This window comes from Bubalus bubalis, chromosome 13 (assembly GCF_019923935.1).
Source record: "Bubalus bubalis isolate 160015118507 breed Murrah chromosome 13, NDDB_SH_1, whole genome shotgun sequence".
Taxonomy (NCBI): Eukaryota; Metazoa; Chordata; class Mammalia; order Artiodactyla; family Bovidae; genus Bubalus; species Bubalus bubalis.
Genome location: NC_059169.1, coordinates 72,766,939 through 72,787,458, shown reverse-complemented (window position 1 = coordinate 72,787,458; position 20,520 = coordinate 72,766,939). Strand labels below are relative to the sequence as shown.

The 20,520-nt window shown below is 39.5% G+C and overlaps 1 protein-coding gene across 3 annotated transcripts in view; it reads left to right on the top strand.

The window, feature by feature from the left end:
• The window catches only part of LRCH1 (leucine rich repeats and calponin homology domain containing 1), a 215,914-nt gene that overhangs the window by 169,663 nt on the left and 25,731 nt on the right, over positions 1–20,520 (top strand). For 2 of the 3 annotated variants that reach the window (XM_044926806.2, XM_025262999.3), the window contains exons 14-16: positions 4,058–4,111; positions 4,856–4,928; positions 16,892–17,001. In XM_044926806.2, coding sequence (XP_044782741.2) covers positions 4,058–4,111; positions 4,856–4,928; positions 16,892–17,001 — 237 coding nt within the window. Of the gene's footprint in view, positions 1–4,057; positions 4,112–4,855; positions 4,929–7,738; positions 7,844–16,891; positions 17,002–20,520 lie in introns of all 3 variants that reach the window. The other variant, XM_025263001.3, reaches the window with a different exon arrangement.

Here is a 20,520-nt window from a genome sequence, read left to right as displayed (position 1 = left end):
AGATCTGTTTTTCAATTTTTTTATACTTTTAGCTTCTTTAGTTTTCCTACTTATCTATTATATTTCACCTCCCATTGAAGATGAGAGTTGACTGTTTCCATTGAATTCTCTAAATCTTTATGTCAGACAGTTTTAAGTCAGGCCTTGGCAAATAAGACCCACAGGGAAACCTGGCTCTGTCGGAAACTGGAGGTAGGACCAGCCAGTGCCAGCAGCCTATGAACTGACCAGCTAAATGTAAATTAGGAAAGACTTGAAAGATAAGGGTAAGTGATTTGAGAAATGTGTAGGAGGATTAAGAGACTAGCAAAGATGAACTGATGGGGGAATTTGGGGACAGGTTAAGGTAGGTTAGGTAGCTATGTAGGGTAAAATTCAGGTGGCTGCAGAGAAAGCAATTTTGACATAAAACTAGAGATAAGCTTGGAAGGTCACAAAGATAAAAGTGGGGAGAGAGAGAGGTCTGAGTCAGTGACACGGGAGTAAAACATTGGTTACAGCCTGTTTCATCCCTTCTTACTGAATGGGTTTAGGATGGCTAATTTCAGTACAGCCAACTTATGTTCCTTGAGGTATCTGAACAGGCACCATAGTAAAGCAGTCTCACACTCTTAAGTAGCTAAGTCTCTGTGTTAAATAAGTAGGAAAAGAGCTATAGTTTAAAAACCCATGTTCCTAGAGAATATGGTTTCATAGTTGAGTATTGTGATTTGGGATTACATTGAGTTTTCTTTCCATCTCAAAGGCTTGCTAACTATGGACTCCTGTGGGCTACCTCTCTAACTTCTCCTTGATTTTCTGTAAGTTAGGATCCGTCTTATAACCCAGGACACCTGACTTTAGCTGTGACTGTTCCTCCGCTCTGTCCTTAGAGTCACTGCACTCCCTCCTCCCCAAGTGGAGGGTCACTCAATGACCCAGGAGTGGGACGTCAGGGAGCCGCTTAGGTGAAGGCTGTCCTGGGTCTATTTCATGAGACCCTCCTTTTGAGACATGCTCCTTTTGATTCTGTTCAGACTTACTTTTGTATTTGGCTTTTTACTTGGAAATAATTATAAAAGGTTAAAAAATTACAGAAGTCTGCAAAAAGTTACAAAAAAATTATAACCTTTTATCCACATTTTCTGTAATTAACATTTTACCACTTTTGTGGTATCTCTTCCTCCCCAGAGTTCTTTTTCTGAGAATCAAAGGATAAGTTTTGTACGTCATAGTCCTTTTCCCTAAACGTATCAATGTACCTTTCCTAAGAATAGGGATTTTATCCTATATAACTCGACTTCAGTTATCAACTTCATAAATTTACACTGATAAAATAGTTTCATCTAATCTGCTCTCCATAGTCCAAATATTCAGATTGATCTAATGACGTTTTTCATAGCACTATTTCCCCTTTAGTAGGATCCAGTTTAGAAGCAATAGTTGTCAGGTACCTATAGTTTCCTTTATTCTGGATATTTCTATAGCCTTTCTTTGATTTTTTTATGACCTTAAAATTTTAAAGAATATAGTGCTCTTCTTTTTTAAAGAATGAACTGCCTCTTATTTTGTGGGACAGAAATCCTTCGTATTTCCTCGTGATCAGATTGAGTCTCCGTGTTCTTGTCTGGGATGCTGCCCAGGTGACGTGGTGTCCTTCTCAGGGTATCACCTTCAGAGGCACATTGTGAATGTCTGAGCTTCGCTGGTGATGGTAACTTGATCACCCAGTGGACGTGGAACTTGATTTCTCCACCATTTAAGTATTGTTTTATTTCCCCTTGCAACTAGTAGTCAGTGAAGAGATACTTTGAGACCACGGTAGAATCCTGCTGCAGACCCACTTTTTTCATCTTTTTTTTTTTGGCTGTGCCGCATAGCACACAGAGATTCTCACTAAGATGTGGGACGTAGTTCCCTGACCAGGGGTCGAGCCCACGCCCTCTGCATTGGAAGCACAGAGTCTTAACCACTGGGCCACCAGGGAAGACGCTGCAGAACCACATTTGATTCCAGTAAAATAGATGCCCTCCTCTGTGCCTGGTTTTAGGAGTATCAGGAAGACACCAAGCCTCTAGGGGAAAAAAAATCTCCATTCCATCTCTGATTTACAGTATTAATTTTTTTTTTTTTTTTTTTTCTTTTTGGTGGAACAAGGAGTCACGTTTGGTGTAAGGAATTCTTATTCCTTATCTTCCTTCTTTGGGCAATTCTCTGTCCATGACAGATATGTATGTCTTCATGCTTTTAAAAAGGGAGGGAGAATTTCTGGCTCTGGTGGAAAAAAAAAGTCGCAAGAAGGAGGAATGGAAAAGAAAGGAGGAATGGAAAAGAAAGTGGTGGATGAGCAAGGCCAGTGCCCATGATATGTGGAACTTAAGTGGGCCCCTCCTTTATGGTCTGGTTATTTCTGTATTATTTCTTCCACCCAATTCAGGAAGAAATCAGTTTCGTAAGCAGAGTCTTGCATCAGTTAGCCAGTCTGTGTTGAGTCCTTGTGCTGGATGTGGCCTTGTTTTTAGTACCCAAGACTGGAATAGGAAGGAGATGAAGTTGCCCTCACTTTTAAGGCATTTAAAAAATTGTGGAGGAAAGAAGCCATAGGTACTGAGAAAGCAGAGAAGACTGTGAGATGGCCCATAATCCTGGGTGTTTTAGGTACTCTGGGATAGTAGGAGAAGGGATAAGAGTTTAAGGAGAGAGAGGTTAATCTAGATTTCAAGGGCGATTTGCATTTGGATGGGTCCCAGGAGGCTGTGCTGGGCAGGACAGCATGTCCATGATGGAATCAGCATGGAGCATAAACCGGACAGAAGCACCACGAGGGAGGCTGGTGCCCGGTTACGTTGGTGAGACCAAGATTGTGAAATGGCCTGTAATTAGCACACCACATTCTCTGCCTTTTAACACACTTTAGATGACTGTCCCCGTTAAGTTTGGGTAGCACTGGCATCCATCCAGGAAGAACTGCAAAGTATACTCTCATACATAAATAATGTCCAGTGGGGAAGGATGTTGGAGGAGCACAGGGAAAACTGGAGAACAGAGTTTTTGATAGAGAATCAAAACTGCAACTTACTTGTTAGCAGTTAAGACATTTAATTGGGTAGGGAAATCAATGACATTTTATTCTAAAAATATGTTATTCCCTTGAATTTGTCACAGTTGGGAATGTTTTTTAATAGCAGTCCTCAACAATAGGAATAGACATCTTAAATTTATACTAGTTTGATGATATGTATGAACATGTTTATATTAGTTATCACCAAATTTTTTATAGGGTGGATCAATGGGATTTTGTTGTTGTCATTGGCCATGTCGTAAGGAAGTATCTTACTTCCCTGCTGCTGCTGCTGCTAAGTCGCTTCAGTCGTGTCCGACTCTGTGCGACCCCATAGACGGCAGCCCACCAGACTCCCCCTTTCCCTGGGATTCTCCAGGCAAGAACACTGGAGTGGGTTGCCATTTCTTTCTCCATTCGTTCCCTGACCAGGAATCAAACCTGGGCCTTCGACTGTGAAAGTGTGGAGTCCTAATCACTGGACCACCAGGGAATTCCCTGGGGTTCTTGATTACCTTATAAAAAAGGCAGATCTGGGTAAAATAAACTATTGAGTTTTCTCATTGGTTGTCAAAACAAACTGATGTTGAATTGATAGCATAAGACTTTCCTAGGTCCAGGCATGTTCGTTCATTAAAAAGCTCCCAGTGAGATTTTGTGTATTTGGCAACTACTGCCTTGGGCCATTTCTGAAAACCCTTATGCTCTCAGCACGTGGGAGCCTGCAGGTTACTGGGTAACCTGGCAAGCTGATGTTCACAGGTACTTTGGGCTGAGCTCTTTACTCTGGGAAATCCCTTTTCTTAGTTTGTATATTTTAGATGTATTTTTCTGTGAATATAGCTGCATGTTTTTAGAAAGTGTACAGTAAGAATGGCCTACTTAACTACAAATTAATTCCATGTATTAGGTATTGTATCCCTGTGTGCCTGGGATATGATACAAGTTAGACTCAGTTCTTGCCTCAAAAATTTATAGTCTGATGGAACATACCATGCATTTTTTTTCTTTCTTTAGGTGCAAAATGACCTAACATTACAGAGTAATGGGAGCGAGTATTCTCCCAATGAGGTAAGTTTCCTGATGATTAATGAAAGCTGAGGTGTTTTGTGAAACCTGAATTGGAATATCTTTTACAAAAATCTGTAATCTGAGACTGTTGTGATTTGTGAGTTAATTGTATTGCAGAATCTCTGAGGGAATCTCTCATTAGTTCTCATAGCCTGATCCAGCCCTATCCATAATTAAAGACTCATTTTATAAGATATATTTTGAAAATTAAATATAGCAGCATTTTTATAGAAAGCAGAGTGAAAATAGCTCAAATAGGCAACATTTAGAATGTCTTGTTAACCATAAATGATTCATGGGGTTTCCACATAGCTGAGACATCTGTTCAGTGTCATCTGTTTTCTCATCTCACTGTGGTATGAGAGTCTTTATCAGATGTGCCCTCTGTGAGGTGATGTATGTGTGTGTGTGTGTGTGTGTGTGTGCACGTGCGTGCGTGCACTTGAATGCACACATCTATTCTGGAGCAGAAAAGGATTACCAGTATCACACGATTATAAACTCTTTTATAATGAACATATAAAAATTGAATAAATCTCCCCCCAAATAACATTCTGTTGATTCTACCACAAGAATTTGCAATGTGAAGATGCATCCGTTATCATGTTTTTTAGTCAGGACTTCCTCACAGCAGCCAATGCAAGGAGGTCGTGGTTTTGTTACAACCCTTGATCCGATCCTGGAGAAGCATGCATAGTTCTGCTCCAGTTCTTTAAAAAGTATCCTTTCCTTCTAACACCACAGATGAGAGAGAACTCCCCCGCCAGCTCTCCGACCAACACCAGCACAGCTCTGTTTGGCCTGAAACCTCGATCAGGTAAATGGAAACCCCAGTGTTGTTGCCCACGTGAAACAACTCCTGAGTTTCTCTTTAGCTTTTTACGTGCATTTGTTATAATGGGAGCAGCCTTGTCAGCGCTGGTGCGTTTGAATCCTGGCATCAGAACCTTGCTACAGCTTGGCGAGGCCACATTTTCCAGCTCTGTTGTCAGTGTATCTCCTCTTAAGGCTGTGTTATCAGCAACAGATGATCTTACCTTCTTTTGAATCAGAGCGAAGAGAGGAAAATGTTGGGGCATGTATTGGTACAGAAATGCTTTTTGGATAAAATAGCCGCCCCTTTGCCTCGGCGGCGGCTGGTACCTTGCTGCATTAAGGATGACGACTCTTGGTGAGACACCCCTCATTTGCTCTGTGGACCTTGGAAAGGTCTGTGTGTTTACTTCTGTGACAGGGCAGTCATTCCAAGACTCACGTGAGTGGTCAGGAGAGATTTTAAAGGCCTTTTCTGGTTATATTACGTACTTTATTTTAACTTATTATTAGTACGTTCACAAATGTAAATTATAGCAATGGGCAAAATAACTACTGATTTTAAAAAGGAGTATGCATAGAAAAATTTGGTTCTTCTGATGTCTCCACCTAAAGTTCTAGCACTGTCTACCTTCTTTTAGGTGCTTCTTTGTTTTAATATTTTTCATTCTTAGGTCTTTTGCAAATATTCTGTACCAATGCTTTTCAGTTAAGTGCTAAGAAGGCACTCAGATGCTTTAAGCAAAAGGTAGTAAAGAACTTAGATATTCTTGGGTTTATTAGTAAAGCATTTTGGCAGCAGTTGCAGATACACATACGTATAATTTTTTACCCATAGGAGAAAAAAAGATAATTCTTTTATAAAGGAATGTTTTTTCATTTTTGGAGGAAGTTGGTTGATGGGTAACGTGTGGCCAGATGTAATGGTTTCCTGGCATTTTGAATGGACTATAAGACAAAGCTTTTTGAGAACATGCTTGGGTGTGTGGTGGGGCTTAGGAAGTGTTTTATGGAGAGCCGAACTGTACTTGAAATTGTACTCAAATGACTGGCCTCACCATTTACAGACCTGAGTGTATGCAGCCAGAGATGGGCAGGGCTTCAATTTGCAAGGTCTCAGGTTGTGCTGGGAGGAATGGGGGCACCCATGCCTTGAGTGGTGATCTACCAGGAATGTTCTCTACACACCGAGGGCCTCATATTTGGCTAGGCTTTCTCCTGTCCCTTATAGGCAGTTTTAGCCAATTTTAAAAGTTCTAATAACTGAGCAAATCAAAAGTTGAACGTATCTCCACAAAATAATATTCTTTTACATGTGCATCTTTGTAGTTTAGTCATAAAATTGTCTCCATGACTTTTCCAGTTCTTTTTATGGGGTCCAAATTCAGCTTATCAACTTTGTGCCCACACTGTTGAACCATTTCTGATCCTTTGCAGTGGTGAAAACTAAGTGAAATATTCATTTTGAATAGCAGGAAACAAAGATAATTTCCTCTCCTAGCTTCCAGCCTTTCTATAATGCTGACTAACCAGTGTGGAAATTGTGCTAGCTGTTGAAAGCTTTGTGGAGTTTGTTGTAAATAATACTGATTTTTCTTCAGAAACATCAGATGGCATGTTGGAACTTTATGAAACTAGCATCATCTATTGGGAATGTTTAAATTATCATTTATTAAGTTTAAAATATTACAGTATGTATTTTTGACATTTTCTGGAAAATATATAGTAATCTTAATTGAAGATCATATCATTCTTTTTGATTAAGTAGCTTTGGATCTTTAAAAAGTGATTTTTATGTTAAAATTAAGTATATGAATTCATGTGATTTCTGTGTTATAAATAAAAACAGACTTCTCAAATCAGAAATTTGGAATAGAAACTTAGATTCTTTAAGTTGGCTGGTAGTTTTTTCCAAAAGAAATTTTTTTCTATGTTTTCCTCCAAGGAAAGACAAATAGTCATTCCTAGAAACATGTCCATGTATTTTACTGGCCTTGCCTTAAGATTGAATAAAAATTGTATAGGTATTTTCTAAATATCAAAAACTACTATTGAAAAGTTAGTGCCCCCAAAAGAGATGTTATTTCATAAATGACCGACTTAGAATTTCTTTGAACTGGTATATATCTATTGGTTAATTAGGTTTGTTGTTAAGGAGACTCAACTAGTGTCCAAAATTGGTTTTATACTGATCAATATCTAAGACAATATTGAGAGGTATATCTATGGTTCAAGGGTTGAGCAGAGTTGACTAGTTTCAGCTATCATTATAGATGTCTTTAAAGAGAAATTTTACACTGCCTTGGGGAAAAAAATTCACCAACTGTAAATGCCGATTCTATAATAGCTTTATTTATAAATAATAGACATATTTACACATATTAAACTTTGCATAGCCAACTTTTATGGTGAGTCATATTTGCTAAAATTGTTATTTAGAAGGTCTTTGGGAAAGGTATCTGGTAGGGCTTTTGCTTTTTATCTGCATAATCTATGGGGGCCCCTTCTTTCCTCTGACATGATTCATTAGTGCTCTAAGTCTGTGGGCTTGAGAACTGTTAACGATGAATGATATTAACTGCATGCCAAGTCTATGATTGATAAGTACTAACACTCAGTTTTTTATCGTTCTTTTTATTCCATGCGCCATCTTTCATTCTCCTGCTGTATTGTACATTTGAAATTAAATCCCATAATTTGAAATTCGCTTCATTTCCATACAACCCGTATGCATTTGTGAAATGCTGCCGCCCCTTTGGTTTTTCCTGGTCCTTGTGCGACTGTACGCGGACTGGCTCTCTCGCTGTCCTGCAGACCCAGCCCTCACTCTTCCTCCTATCTCCTTCAACAAACTTACACAGGCACAAACATGGGACAACTCTAGCTACTGTGTTCCCTCCGCAGGAGACAGTGACAATGGTAGGTGGCTTTGTACCTGTTCTTCAATGTGCTCATTAACAAGCCAGTGAATGAATATACTGAACATTCATTTCTGTGCAGCTGAAGATAGAATGTGTTCTCCTGCATGCCTGACTTAAGAGATAACAGTAAACCTGGAAAGTCCAGAAAAATGCATGTGCATTGTTCTCTGGCAGTTTGTTAAACTATGTTTAATTGTCTTGAACATTCTGAATTTTGGAAGGACTGTACAATAATGTCTTCTCTATTCTTTCTGCTTGGGTTTTTTTTTTTTTTTTTTTTTTTTTGGTGTGTTTGCTTGCTTATAAAAATGTGGGTTTTTGTATATTTGGATAATCTCTTCTGAACTAATGCTTTTGGAGTTTTATCTTTTATTATCTAGGCTTTCAATAATGAGATTTTTAAAGTAATTAAGATATACTGTGACTGATCTGAAAGGAGTGCACTGAGAATGGTTAGAAGTAAGGAATTTCTAAAAATGAAGAGAAATCACTTGCTTTTTTTTTTTCTTTGCAAATTATTTGCACATTTTGACTTTTAATAACTTCAGCCCTTTCATCTATATAATATTCAAGAGGGCTTCCCTGGTGGCTCAGTTGTAAAGAATCCCCCTGCCAACGCAGGAGATGTGGGGTCGCTCGCTGGGCCTGGAAGAGCCCCTGGAAAAGGAAAAGGCAGTGGACTCCAGTATTCTTGTCTGGGAAATCCCACGGACAGAGGAGCCTGGCATGTTGCCGTCCATGGGGTTGCAAAAGAGCTGGACACGACTTAGAGACTAAACAACAACAAATATTCACGAGTGGTAAATTGGCTTGAGAATCAAATGTGCAAATAAAAAATTGAGGACACCCAGCTAGGATTAATGTGGATATTGTTTGATCTCGTGCCACTGTATATCTAAAGTAGCCTAAAAGATGAAAATAAAATACATATAGTTATTTAGATACACTTACTACAGATATCTCAATCTCCATATTGATCTGTTAGTTGAGATCTTAGGCATTTTACTCCAAGATACAAAGCAATAAAAGTAATGTTGAAAGAAATAGAGAATATGATTCATAGGGAAGAGAAGTGACGTGTGGGGTAAAACCACAGTGCAAACACAAGAAGATATATTTTCTAAGTTATTTTTTTAATCTCAATATCAATATGTTACATGTAATGAATATAAACCATATATGTAAAACATTTGTTGTGATTTCTGGTCAAAATTCAACCAAAAAATGCTTTTTTCAGACTTCATTACATAGAAGGATAATGTATATTTTGGCAGGTTAGTATTCTTGCCTGGAAAATTCCATGGACAGAGGAGCCTGGCAGGCTACAGTCCATAGTGTTGCAAAGTGTTGGACATGACTCAGCACACATGCACTCCCTATATCTTTCCTGATATTATCACTATATCTTTCCTTTTTCTAGACCTCTGTAGCAGAAGACGTTTTATCTGATAGTACTGGAGAAGGCAATGGCACCCCACTCCAGTACTTTGCCTGGAAAATCCCATAGATGGAGGAGCCTGGTAGGCTGCAGTCCATGGGGTCGCTAAGAGTTGGACACGACTAAGTGACTTCACTTTCACTTTTCACTTTCATGCCTTGGAGAAGGAAATGGCAACCCACTCCAGTGTTCTTGCCTGGAGAATCCCAGGGACGGGGGAGCCTGGTGGCTGCCGTCTGTGGGGTCACACAGAGTCGGACACGACTGAAGTGACTTAGCAGCAGCAGTAGTTACAAAAGGAATTTTTTTATTTCATAGATTTCTAAAATTTCAAACCAAAAGCAAGTGTGATTAAACAACAATAACAAGGAAACCAAAGTTCCTTCTTGTATCACCCCACTTTAAATCCTGGAAATTGAGGAAGGCTAAGTGGAAACTTTCTTGATAAACTATTCCTTTACTTAAAAATAAAGGGGAGAGAATCATTTTCATTTCTCAGAAAGCATGGCTATTTATGGATCTGATGATGTTTAAAGGGAGTAAAGCCTAGAATGAAAGATTTATGTGTGATTTGGTATTTCCTTAGGAATTATATCTGAAAAAGACTTTTTAAAGCTAGGTAAGATTTAGATGTAGCAGTAAAATTTCTATCTTTATAAATGAACCAACTGAAACAAGAAAGGTGGGGTGACCTGCCTAGCTCACGCTGCTAGATAGAGGGGGAACTTGGGCCATGCCCAAGGGTCCAGTCTCTTCTCCACCATCTCTACCTTCACATCTATAGCTGTTTATTGAGGATTCTTTGTGCAAGGTACTTTGTACCAGATAAAGTCTTAAGATTTCTACAGAAAATAATCATTGTGAAAATCTTCCTGAAAATAAAATAACCATCCAATACTTATCTGATATTTTTTCTATGAGTGAAAATTCTAGGGATTTACATGTAGGTATTATAATGTACTACACACACACACACACACACACACACACACACACACACACAAAATAACAAAGGGATTGTTTTCAGTATTAATCTACCTGGGTCAGACATTGGGTAGTTGTTATTTTCCCCTTTTTGCAATTTGCCTACAGTATGCCCTAGGGAAGGGATAATTTTCTGTTAATTATCTGATAATTTTCTGGCAGCAGAAGTCTTTTCAAATATTTGTGTAGGTTCCCAAATCTGACCTTTCAAATACAATCTTCATTCTCTTTGAGCTAAATGTTGCCTTCTGATTTGAATACATTTTCCAATACATTTAAAATTTTTTTCAAACTTTAAACTTTTTATCTTGTATTGGCATATAGCCGATTAACAACGTTACGGTAGTTTCAGGTAGACAGCAAAGGGGCTCAGCCATACATACACACGTGTGCACTCTCCTCTAAACCCTGCTCCCATCCAGGTGCCACCTAACACTGACTAGAGTTCCCCGTGCTATACCGTAGGTCCTTCGTTGGTTATCCATTTTTAATAAAACAGTGTGTACATGACCTTCCCAAACTCTGTAACTATCCCTTCCCCTCCCCCAGCAACCATCAGTTCATTTTCTAAGTCTGTGAGTCTCTCTCTGGTTTTTTCCATGGGGTGGCAAAGAGTTGGACACGACTGAGCGACTTCACTCACTCACTCAATTACTTTACAGTATTGTGGTGGTTTTTGCCATACGTTCACATTCTCTTTCTGTTTTGTCAGTGTTTTTTAATTAATGAAGAAACACTGTATGTATCCCCAAGTATGTGAGCTGAAGTTGAAAGAGGGAAATAGCCTACTTTTATGTTGTTCTTCCTGGTTACTCTGAAACAGTAGATCCCATTCAGTGGCCCCTCATGGCATCTCAAAGCTGATTACCCCATCAGTTTTGTTTCCTCATAGTTGCTCCATTGTCCAGTATCTGTGGTTATCTCAACCTGTGAAAATAAATGGCATCATATTCCCACTCTACCGAGCATAATGCAACTTGCCTTTCATTTATGATTTTTATTAATTACTTTTGGTAAAGTTGGCTTGTTTATTCCTTGTTCACTGTCATGCTTTATATTAAAATTCCCACTTTTTTAAAATGACAATATCGAAGTAAAATTATTTAAAGAAACACATTTGAAATAATAAATATTGCTTTCTAATATTTTGTTTCAAATATATGTCATTTCAAATTCCCATATCTTCCCTAAACTCATTCTTCAAAGAAATAAAAATGACAAACTGGCTAGGAAGTCCTCGGGAGTTTGAATTTCTACAGTCCTCAAGGTCCTGCCTCCTAAAATGGCTGGAGAAGGATGTGGACCTGTGTCTCTATGTCCACCCCCGGGGCTGGGAGAGGGCAGCTTCATTTCAAGTTGTTCTTAACGTGAAAGCTTCACTTCCGCTCCTTCTCTTGTGCCCTCTTAACTACTCTGCCGCTTTCTTTCCTTTCCCCCTTCATTTTGAAATTAAAATTGTTCCTGCCTTCCTTTGAAGTATTTTCTCTTTTTCATTTTCAACAAATTGGTGGGTGCTAATTTATACTTAAAATTGATCTTTAAACTGTCACTGGAAAGGGAATGAATGGACGGACATACCTATCTTGGGCCAGTTTTCAGACATTTTCTGGAATTGTTTTTACCATAATCTTGCACTTCTAGGTATTTTTTTCCCCATTACAAAAATGAGGAAACTGAAGCTGGGAGGGGTGTGGTTCTCAATCCTGGCTTTATATTAGAATCACCTGGGCATTTTTCAAACAATGGCTGCCTGTGCCCTCAGATTAGGGCATCAGAGATGCTAATTTATTTGGTGTACCATGGAGTCTTCGCACTGATTATTTTGCTGACTTGATGTTCTGTTTAAGCAGGTAAACACCCCTGGGTTAAATAAACTGCCCAAGACAATAGAGAGGAAATTTGAGCCTTCTGAGGGCAGAGAATTTATCTAATTCATTTTTAGGCACCAGAGGCAATAAATGAATGATTTAATCGGATTTCTGATTCACATTAACTGGATCTACAGCTCATGATACTTTTTCCAAGCCACCCTATTGTTGCCCTCGTATTGGTATGTCTTTAACATCACACCCTGTCCAGGTTTTTTAGTTTCCAAGGGGAAGTGGAGAGCTGAATTCCAAACCTCATATGTCTACAGAGAAGAAATCTGGAGTTAAATTTAGATAATAAAGGTTAATAATATCCACTAATAATTTCTATGCAAAATGCTTTTCTTGTAATAGCATTTCAGGGAATTTTTAGAGGAGTGGGCTTCTTTGCTTAACTGAAAGATACTTTTATAACATGTTAAAAAATAGTTTCTTGTGCACATCCTTAAATATCTGTTGAAAGTTGCTCAGTCGTGTCCAACTCTTTGCGACCCCATGGACTATAGCCTGCCAGGCTCGTCTGTCCATAGAATTCTCCAGGCAAGAATACTGGAGTGGGTAGCTGATCCCTTCTTCAGGGCATCTTCCCAACCCAGAGATCGAACCCAGGTCTCCCACATTGCAGGGGGATTCTTTACTCTCTGAGCCACCATGGAAGCCCAAGTAAACTGGAGTGGGTAGCCTATCCCTTCTCCAGGGACTCTTCCTGACCCAGGGATTGAACCGGGGTCTCCTGCATTGCAGGTGGATTCTTTATCAGCTGAGTTACCAGGGAAGTTCCAATATCTATTGAGTGCCTACTGTGTGTTAGGCATGATGCCCTTTACTGTGTACACAACTCTGAAAAAGACAGACTAAATCTCTGCCTTGGTGGGACTTTTTATTTTGCAGTCTAAGGCATTCAAACCTGGAAATTAAACTTTAGGAGATTTTTTAGGTGACTGCTTATATCAGGGTAATCTCTGCCAACGTACTCTCCAGATAGACTGATCTTTGTTTTCTTGCTTGTTTGTTTTTTAAGATGTTTTGATGTGGACCATTTTTTAAAGTCTTTTTTGAATTTGTTACAATACTGCTTCTGTTGTTTATGTTTCTTTCTTTTTTTTTTACTATGAGGCATGTGGGATCCTAGCTCCTTGACCAGGGATTGAACCCATACCCCTTGCATAGGAAGGGGAAATCTCAATTGCTGGACCACCAGGGAAGTCCCAGATTGTCTGATCTTTGAGTGAGGGGGTTTTTGAAACACTTTTTTGTTGTTGTTGTTTATTCATCGAACAAGCTGCTTTCTTGGACAGGGGTAGAGGTTTAAATTGGAAACAGACATAAACTCCTTATTAGAGAGTCCTATGGAGAAAATCAGATCTATACTGTGAGACAGAAAGTGATGAGTGCCATGAGAGGCACAGATAAGGAACGTTGTGCATTCATAGCTGACAGACCATTCCCAGGTCAGGGATGAAGATGATGAAGAGAGTGAAGGAGGAGGTAGAGATAAGGGGAAAATAGTAGAATTTGACCTGTACCTGCAGAATGAATTTGATATTCTGCCTAAACATATTCATCATTCCCTGCAGAATTTTTGCTTAGAAATTTGTCTCTGTATGTATGCGTATGAGCAAAACTGCAAGTATGAGCAAACCATCCTTTTCATTCTTTGAATGTTATTTGATACATAGTAACTAACCAGCGAAGCAGGACTCATTTTTTCCCTGCATCTTAAATCTCCTATTTCCTTGGCTTTTCCTGCTGATTAGGCATATATACATGTGTATACACACAGGCTTCCCTGGTGGCTCAGTGGTCAAGAATCTGCCTGCCAATGCAGGACCCCCAGGAGACATGGTTCTATCCCTGGTTAGGAGGATCCCCTGGAGGAGGAAATGGCAGGTCACTCCAGGATTCTTGCCTGGAGAATCCCATGGACAGGAGCCTGGTGGGCTACAGTCCATGGGGTCGAAAAGAGTCGAATACAGCTGAGCACACACACTCACTCCCTCATATACACCCTCCCTCTGCTCTCTTGTCCCAGCCTTTTTTCCTTCTTATTTACATTAATCAGTGTGGCATTTGCTTTGAAAAATATTTACTATAACAGGGCGGCTCTTGTAGCCTCAAGTTAACTTTTATTCCCCCGAATTAAGTAGGGGAGTTCTTAAATATAGTGATAGAAAATTAAGGAAAACTAGAATAATTCCTCCATAGATCAATTTCCTGAAGCTCTGACCAAACTGGTCACTGTATTTGTTATTTAAATATGACTTGAAAAGAAAAAAAATTGTAGATAGTATAATCAGAGCTCCTATAATGATCCTATGAAAATTAATTCTGTCATAACAAACATGTGCTCTGTAGATTTATTATCAGTCTAAATAATTCATTTTAAATTCTCATATATTCTACAATAATTAATCTATTTAGAAAACTAGTAGTAGTCAAATTTCCAATAATTTTATATACATTAGAAGTGTTCATTTTAAAAATAACAGTTCACATATGTTTTAACATTTTTTGACTGCTTATATTCATAAAGCAAATACCCAAGCATGCATTTTGTATTTTTTGAGATGTATGGGCATTTAAGATGAAAAGCAAGACCAGGTATTTAAAACCCAGGCACCTTTGCGTTATCTTGTAATCTCACACAGGGCTCTAACAGGGCATAGATACTCACATAGAGTGTCCTGTTAACCAAAAGCTCACAGTTAATTTAACTGCCTGATAGCTTCGTATTCAGAATGAAGTCTGCCAGTAAAAACATATTGGAAATATTAAACATGTAGTATTAGATAAGATTGCCCCCAGAAAAAAAGCCGAAGGAAAATAAAACCTCCAAAGAAAACACCGGATTTGTTTAAACGGAGCTGGGGCTCCCCCTTGCGGACCAGTATGTGTATTACTCAACTAAGTCCACATTCCTTGACTTTTTTGGTAAATTTGGTTGATTTCTTTGAGGGTGTGGATTTTTTCTGGACTTTCCATTTTAATGTATCTCTCTTCTGATCACTAAGCTTAAGTGGGTAGATTTTTTGACTGGGCTCCATATGGTGCAAAGGCAACTTGATCTCATCTCTCCCTGCTAGTTGGTCTACCCTACTTCCTCGGCCTGCCTTGCCTTTATTTTTGAAACAGTTGGTCTCACTTCCTGTGGGGTTTGGTTTTTGTGGGTCTTGGTGACAAGACTTTGGCTCTTTCCACCTGTGACTTCCTTAGGGGGCTTGAGGCAGAAGCCCAGGCCCCAGGCTGACTTCTCTCTGAAGTTCCAGAAGGTGTTTCACGTACAGTAGTCATCCCGTTGCTCCATTAACTTCCGTAAGTCAAGGATTTCTTAAGATGTGTCAACTTTCTGGTCCTCTGTAGAGCACCAGAATGCTGATTCAAATATCCTAGAACTGATTTAGAAAGGAAATACCTAAATGTGAAAGGTATAGTGTAAGACATTCATTAGGATGTTTTGATTCAAAGATACAAATTGGGATTAAAATGACATAGTTGTATGAATGTAGGATAATTGATTATAGGGTGGGCCCCAGTTTTTAATTCAAAGTGTATTTGTAAACCGTATTTAACAATAAATAAATTGAATTAGCTTTTAAAGTGGCTCATAGAAAATGTTTGTCAGAATAGAATAAACATTGCATAATCTTCTTATTCTATATTATTGAAGATATGGTGATTGAAGCAACTAGAATCGCAGTATGTCGGTACAGCCTTCTATGTGGTACTGATTTTTAAAACTGGAGTTCTCTGCCCCAGATTTTCTGAAGCCCTGCCCCCCCATCCTCCCATCCCCACCTCTCCCAATCTGAAAATCTATGGGACACAGAGAACCAACGACAGCTCTTAACCACTCTTTGCTCCCTCTGTGTGCATGGAAAGTTGATAGTCTTAATAAGAATCTAAAGGCAGAAAAAGATTCAAGTTTAAATCTTCCCTGTGCTTTGTATCCTAATATAAATTGCTAGAATCACTGCCCATAGGTAGAATATTTCGTGCTTTCTTGATAGTCTTTAAGAGATGTTATCCTTCAAAGTTTGAGAACATTCATTTTGTCTGCAGCCAGAGACTTAACTCCTTCCAGAGTTGCCACTGTGAGTTGCTCTTCCTGGAAGGTTGTAATTTTAAGGACCTGCAGGCAAAGATGATCTCTTAAGACTGCCTTCCATCTTGACAGCTTTTCTAAAAGGAATCTACGGTCATCTTTGAAGAGCTGACTTAGGGATGCACTTTCAGTGACATGATAGAAGCCAGAATTTCCCCTCCACACTCAGATAGATAACGCTTGGGAGTAGATAGTGTGTATCATCACTTGGTTCTTAATCCAGGCTGATGGAAAAACCTCAGCCAACAATATCATTGACCTGTGCTTGTTTATAACATGTAAAGCAATTCTGTCTTATTACTTGAAACAGAGTGTTCAAGTTTAATGAAAGGATTGTGAAACCTGGAGTGTAGATGAAAGCTTGGAATAGAAGCAGTGGAAAAATTAGAGGAGGAGTCTGGAATAATACCAAGGATGACCAAGCCCTTTCCTGGATTCAGCTGATCATTCGTCCACACAATGCAGAATAATTGAAAACATAATTTTCTCTAGAATATTTGAATCAAGCTTTTCATGTAAAGTCAGAATTTCCTGTTTTTGTGAGTGGTGAATGAATTATTTGGGATAAATAAACTATTTGATTCAAACATGAGCAGCCCGATATGGCAGTCTATACTAGACACTCCATAAAGGCTTTCCCCCTTTCTCTTCTAGTGTTTCTAAGACCACAGAGAAATTTGGAATCTATAGACCCACAGTTTACGATTCGGAGGAAAATGGAACAGATGAGAGAAGAAAAAGAACTGGTGGAACAACTCCGAGAGGTACCGGGAAACATTGTATTACTGAATAATAATTTCCAGCGTTGAAGCAGCATTCTGTCTTTTTTAAAAGTAGATTTTGAAATACTTCAAACAGACCTGGTTTCAAATCTAGCCAACTCGCCTACTGACTGTCTGCTACTGGGCAAGTCACTTAACATCTCTGAGTTTGAGTTTTTTCATATATTAAGACGGTAGTAGTTCCCATCTACCTTTGTGGGATTTTGTGAGGAATCTATGAGGTAATATAAGTAGAAATACTTAATACCTATGTATAAAAGTTAAAACTTGTAAAAATGCATTGTTATTAATTTATTTAATAAGATTACGTGACTTTAAAGGATGTTTATAGTTATCCCTACTAGGCAGAATTTTCCAATGTCATATAATAGGCAAACCATTTGAGTTCCTACCAAGAGTGAAGTCTTGTGCTGGGCGCTAGGGGAGCTTTTAAGCTTGGTGATGGCAGGAGCCATGGCCATCTTAGTCCATGTTGTAACTCTATCCCCAGCACAGCTCCTGGTGGCAACTGTGTATATATTTGTCTACCCTCATGGTCTTTGTGTCTAATTAGGAGGATCTCACATAAGTATGTGGAAGGTCAAACGGCCGGCCAAGGATCAGTTACCAAAGAACTCACTGATATTAGTTATTAAAGGCAGCATATCATGCATTACTACATAAGTTCTTTTATATTCAAAGAGAAGTACCATAGCCATTAATTAGAAGAATATAGGAAGCTTCTTGAAGAGGTGGATTTTATACTATATCTTCTTCTTTCACTGCTGCTGCTGCTGCTGCTAAGTTGCTTCAGTCATGTCTGACTCTGTGCGACCCCATGGATTGCAGCCTACCAGGCTTCTCCGTCCATGAGATTCTCCAGGCAAGAACACTGGAGTGGGTTGCCATTACCTTCTCCACTAGCAAATGGTTATTGACTGCTGCTCTGTGCCAGGCTGTATAGTCTAGGTGATGGAGAGACAAAAGAACAAAAAGGTCTCTGCTTTCATGAAGCCTATAGTCTATTGAAAAGAGAGAATAAGTAAGAAGGAAACAAATATACAACTTCAAATAACAGTGAATTTTACAAATGAGCAATGAATTCTGTGAGTAAAATTAAAGCTGAATTTAAGGTAGGTTAGAATCTTTTTTTGTTGTAGATGATACTTCATATATGGTTATATAAGTCGCTCAGTCGTGTCCAACTCTTTGCGACCCCGTGGACTGTAGCCCACCAGGCTCCTCTGTCCATGGGATTCTCCAGGCAAGAATACTGGAGTGGGTTACCATTTCCTTCTCCAGGGGATCTTCCCAACCCAGGGATCGAACCTGGGTCTCCTGCATTGCAGGCAGATGCCTTATCCTCTGAGCCACCAGGGAAGCCCCAAAAGTATATATATAGCAGGTAGTCCGGAGGAAAGAGATGAAAACCCAGAAACTCCTCACCACCACTTTAAGCCGCTGCGGTTGCCTCAGCAGTCACGTTGGACAAGTCAGACCTCGGTCGTTTGCCTCGAGTATTTGGGTGTGCTGTAAACTTGGGAGGCGAACTTTCAGAGATACGTAAAAATAAGATGAGAAGTTGAGACAAGCCTCTCAAAGAGTGACATAATTTTATCTTAAAGCCTGGGTCATATTGATAACTTATGTTTTAATTTAATTAGAGACTGAAAGCAAGGTTAGAAATAAAAAATCAGGTGTCTAGACACAGGACAGTTCTGAAAGAGAATTATGCAACACTGTTACAGGCACTGATTTTCAAGTGCTTTACTTATTGCAAATCTCCAAATTAAGTCATCCTTTCTTACAGTGTTACGCGATTATGAGGAGCTTTTGCTGTAAAGCAGAAATTCGTATTTGAAGTTTAAAAAATTGATTTTCCTGCTTTTGAGGAGATGGAGTAGATGTACTTTTCCCCATTCCTCTCACTAAGTACAACTAAAACCCTTGGCAAATATATATAAAATAAGCATAAGAGCACTCTGCAAGGTGGAGAGAATAATTCAGACCAGCTGGGCTCCTTGGGACTAGGAATGACTTGGTGGTGAGTCCAGTGTGTTTTCTTTTTTGCTTTATCTTTCTCAGACTTGGAGCTGAAGTAGCTGGAAACTGGAAATGCTCATGGGAACAGTTTTTTTTTATTTATTATTTTTTTTAAGTCCCAACAAAAGCTTGCTTACTTTACTCAGAGGACCAGAAAAAGGACAGCCTAGGGAGACAGAAAACTTTTACAATTTTTTTACATTTACAACATCTACAACAATAAATGCTGTACTCCAGCTACAGAAAACCTGCGGCCCCAACCCTACCCATGCCTGCAAAGATGGAATAGGCAGCTGACTTTCACCTCTGCAGGGATGATATCAGAGAAGGCCAAGTTGGGAGCCAGGAATTTCATCCCTACCAACTAAAAACAATCCCATCCCCTCCCACGGTGTCCGTGGAACCTATACACGGGGAGTCTGGATTTCTGTCCCAGTCCCAGTCAGCTGACACCAAGTGGCAATCTGCGTTTACACAGCAGCAGCAAGGTGGTGCCTTCCCACTCCCTGCCAGAGCAGTGTCCAAAATAGCTAGCCAAAAGAGAAAGTTTAAATAGGGTCCAAAGTCTCATAACATAATACCAGAAATGTCCAGTTTTCAACAAGGAAAAAAAAATCATTCATTCTACCAAGAACCAAAATGAATGTGAAAAGGTAATCAGTAGATAACAGCACTGTTACGGCAGAGATGTTAGAATTATCTGACAAAGATTTTACGGCACTCATCGTGAAGATTCTTCCACCAGTAGTTATGAACATGGCTGAAACAAAGGGAAAGAATTGAATGCCTCGACAGAGGAATGGTTAATCTTAGCAAAGAAACAGAAGACATAAAGAAGGAGCAATGGAAATTTAGAACTGGGAAATACATTATCTGCAGTGAGAAGCCCAGGGCATGGGCTCAACAGCATCACAAAGCATCAGTGAACTGTAGGAAGGAACAACAGGGATTACCTAGTCTGGGCAGCAGAAAGAGAAAAAACAGATTGAAAACAAGTGAGCAGAGAGCCTCAGGGACCTTTGGGAGTTACTGTAACAGATGATCTACATTCTGGTCCTGGGAGTCCTGGAAGGGGAGGAGAAGAGAGCAGGGACAAAGAGGTACTTGAGGGTGGGAGGAAGTGGGCGTGACTGCAAAAGGGCAACACGAGGGGTCCTTGTAGTGAGGGACGTGTTCTATCCATGTCAATGTCCCGGCTGTGTAGGTACTTTTGCAGGTTGCTCCCTTAGAAGGAAACTGGGTAAAGTGTACCTGTGATCTCTCTGTATTACTTCTTATAACTGCCTATGAATTTATAATGACCTCAAAATAAAACACTGAATTTTTTTTGCTGCTGCTGCTGCTAAGTCGCTGCAGTCATGTCCGACTCTGTGCGACCCCATAGACGGCAGCCCACCAGGATCCCCCGTCCCTGGGATTCTCCAGGCAAGAACACTGGAGTGGGTTGCCATTGCCTTCTCCAATGCATGAAAGTGAAAA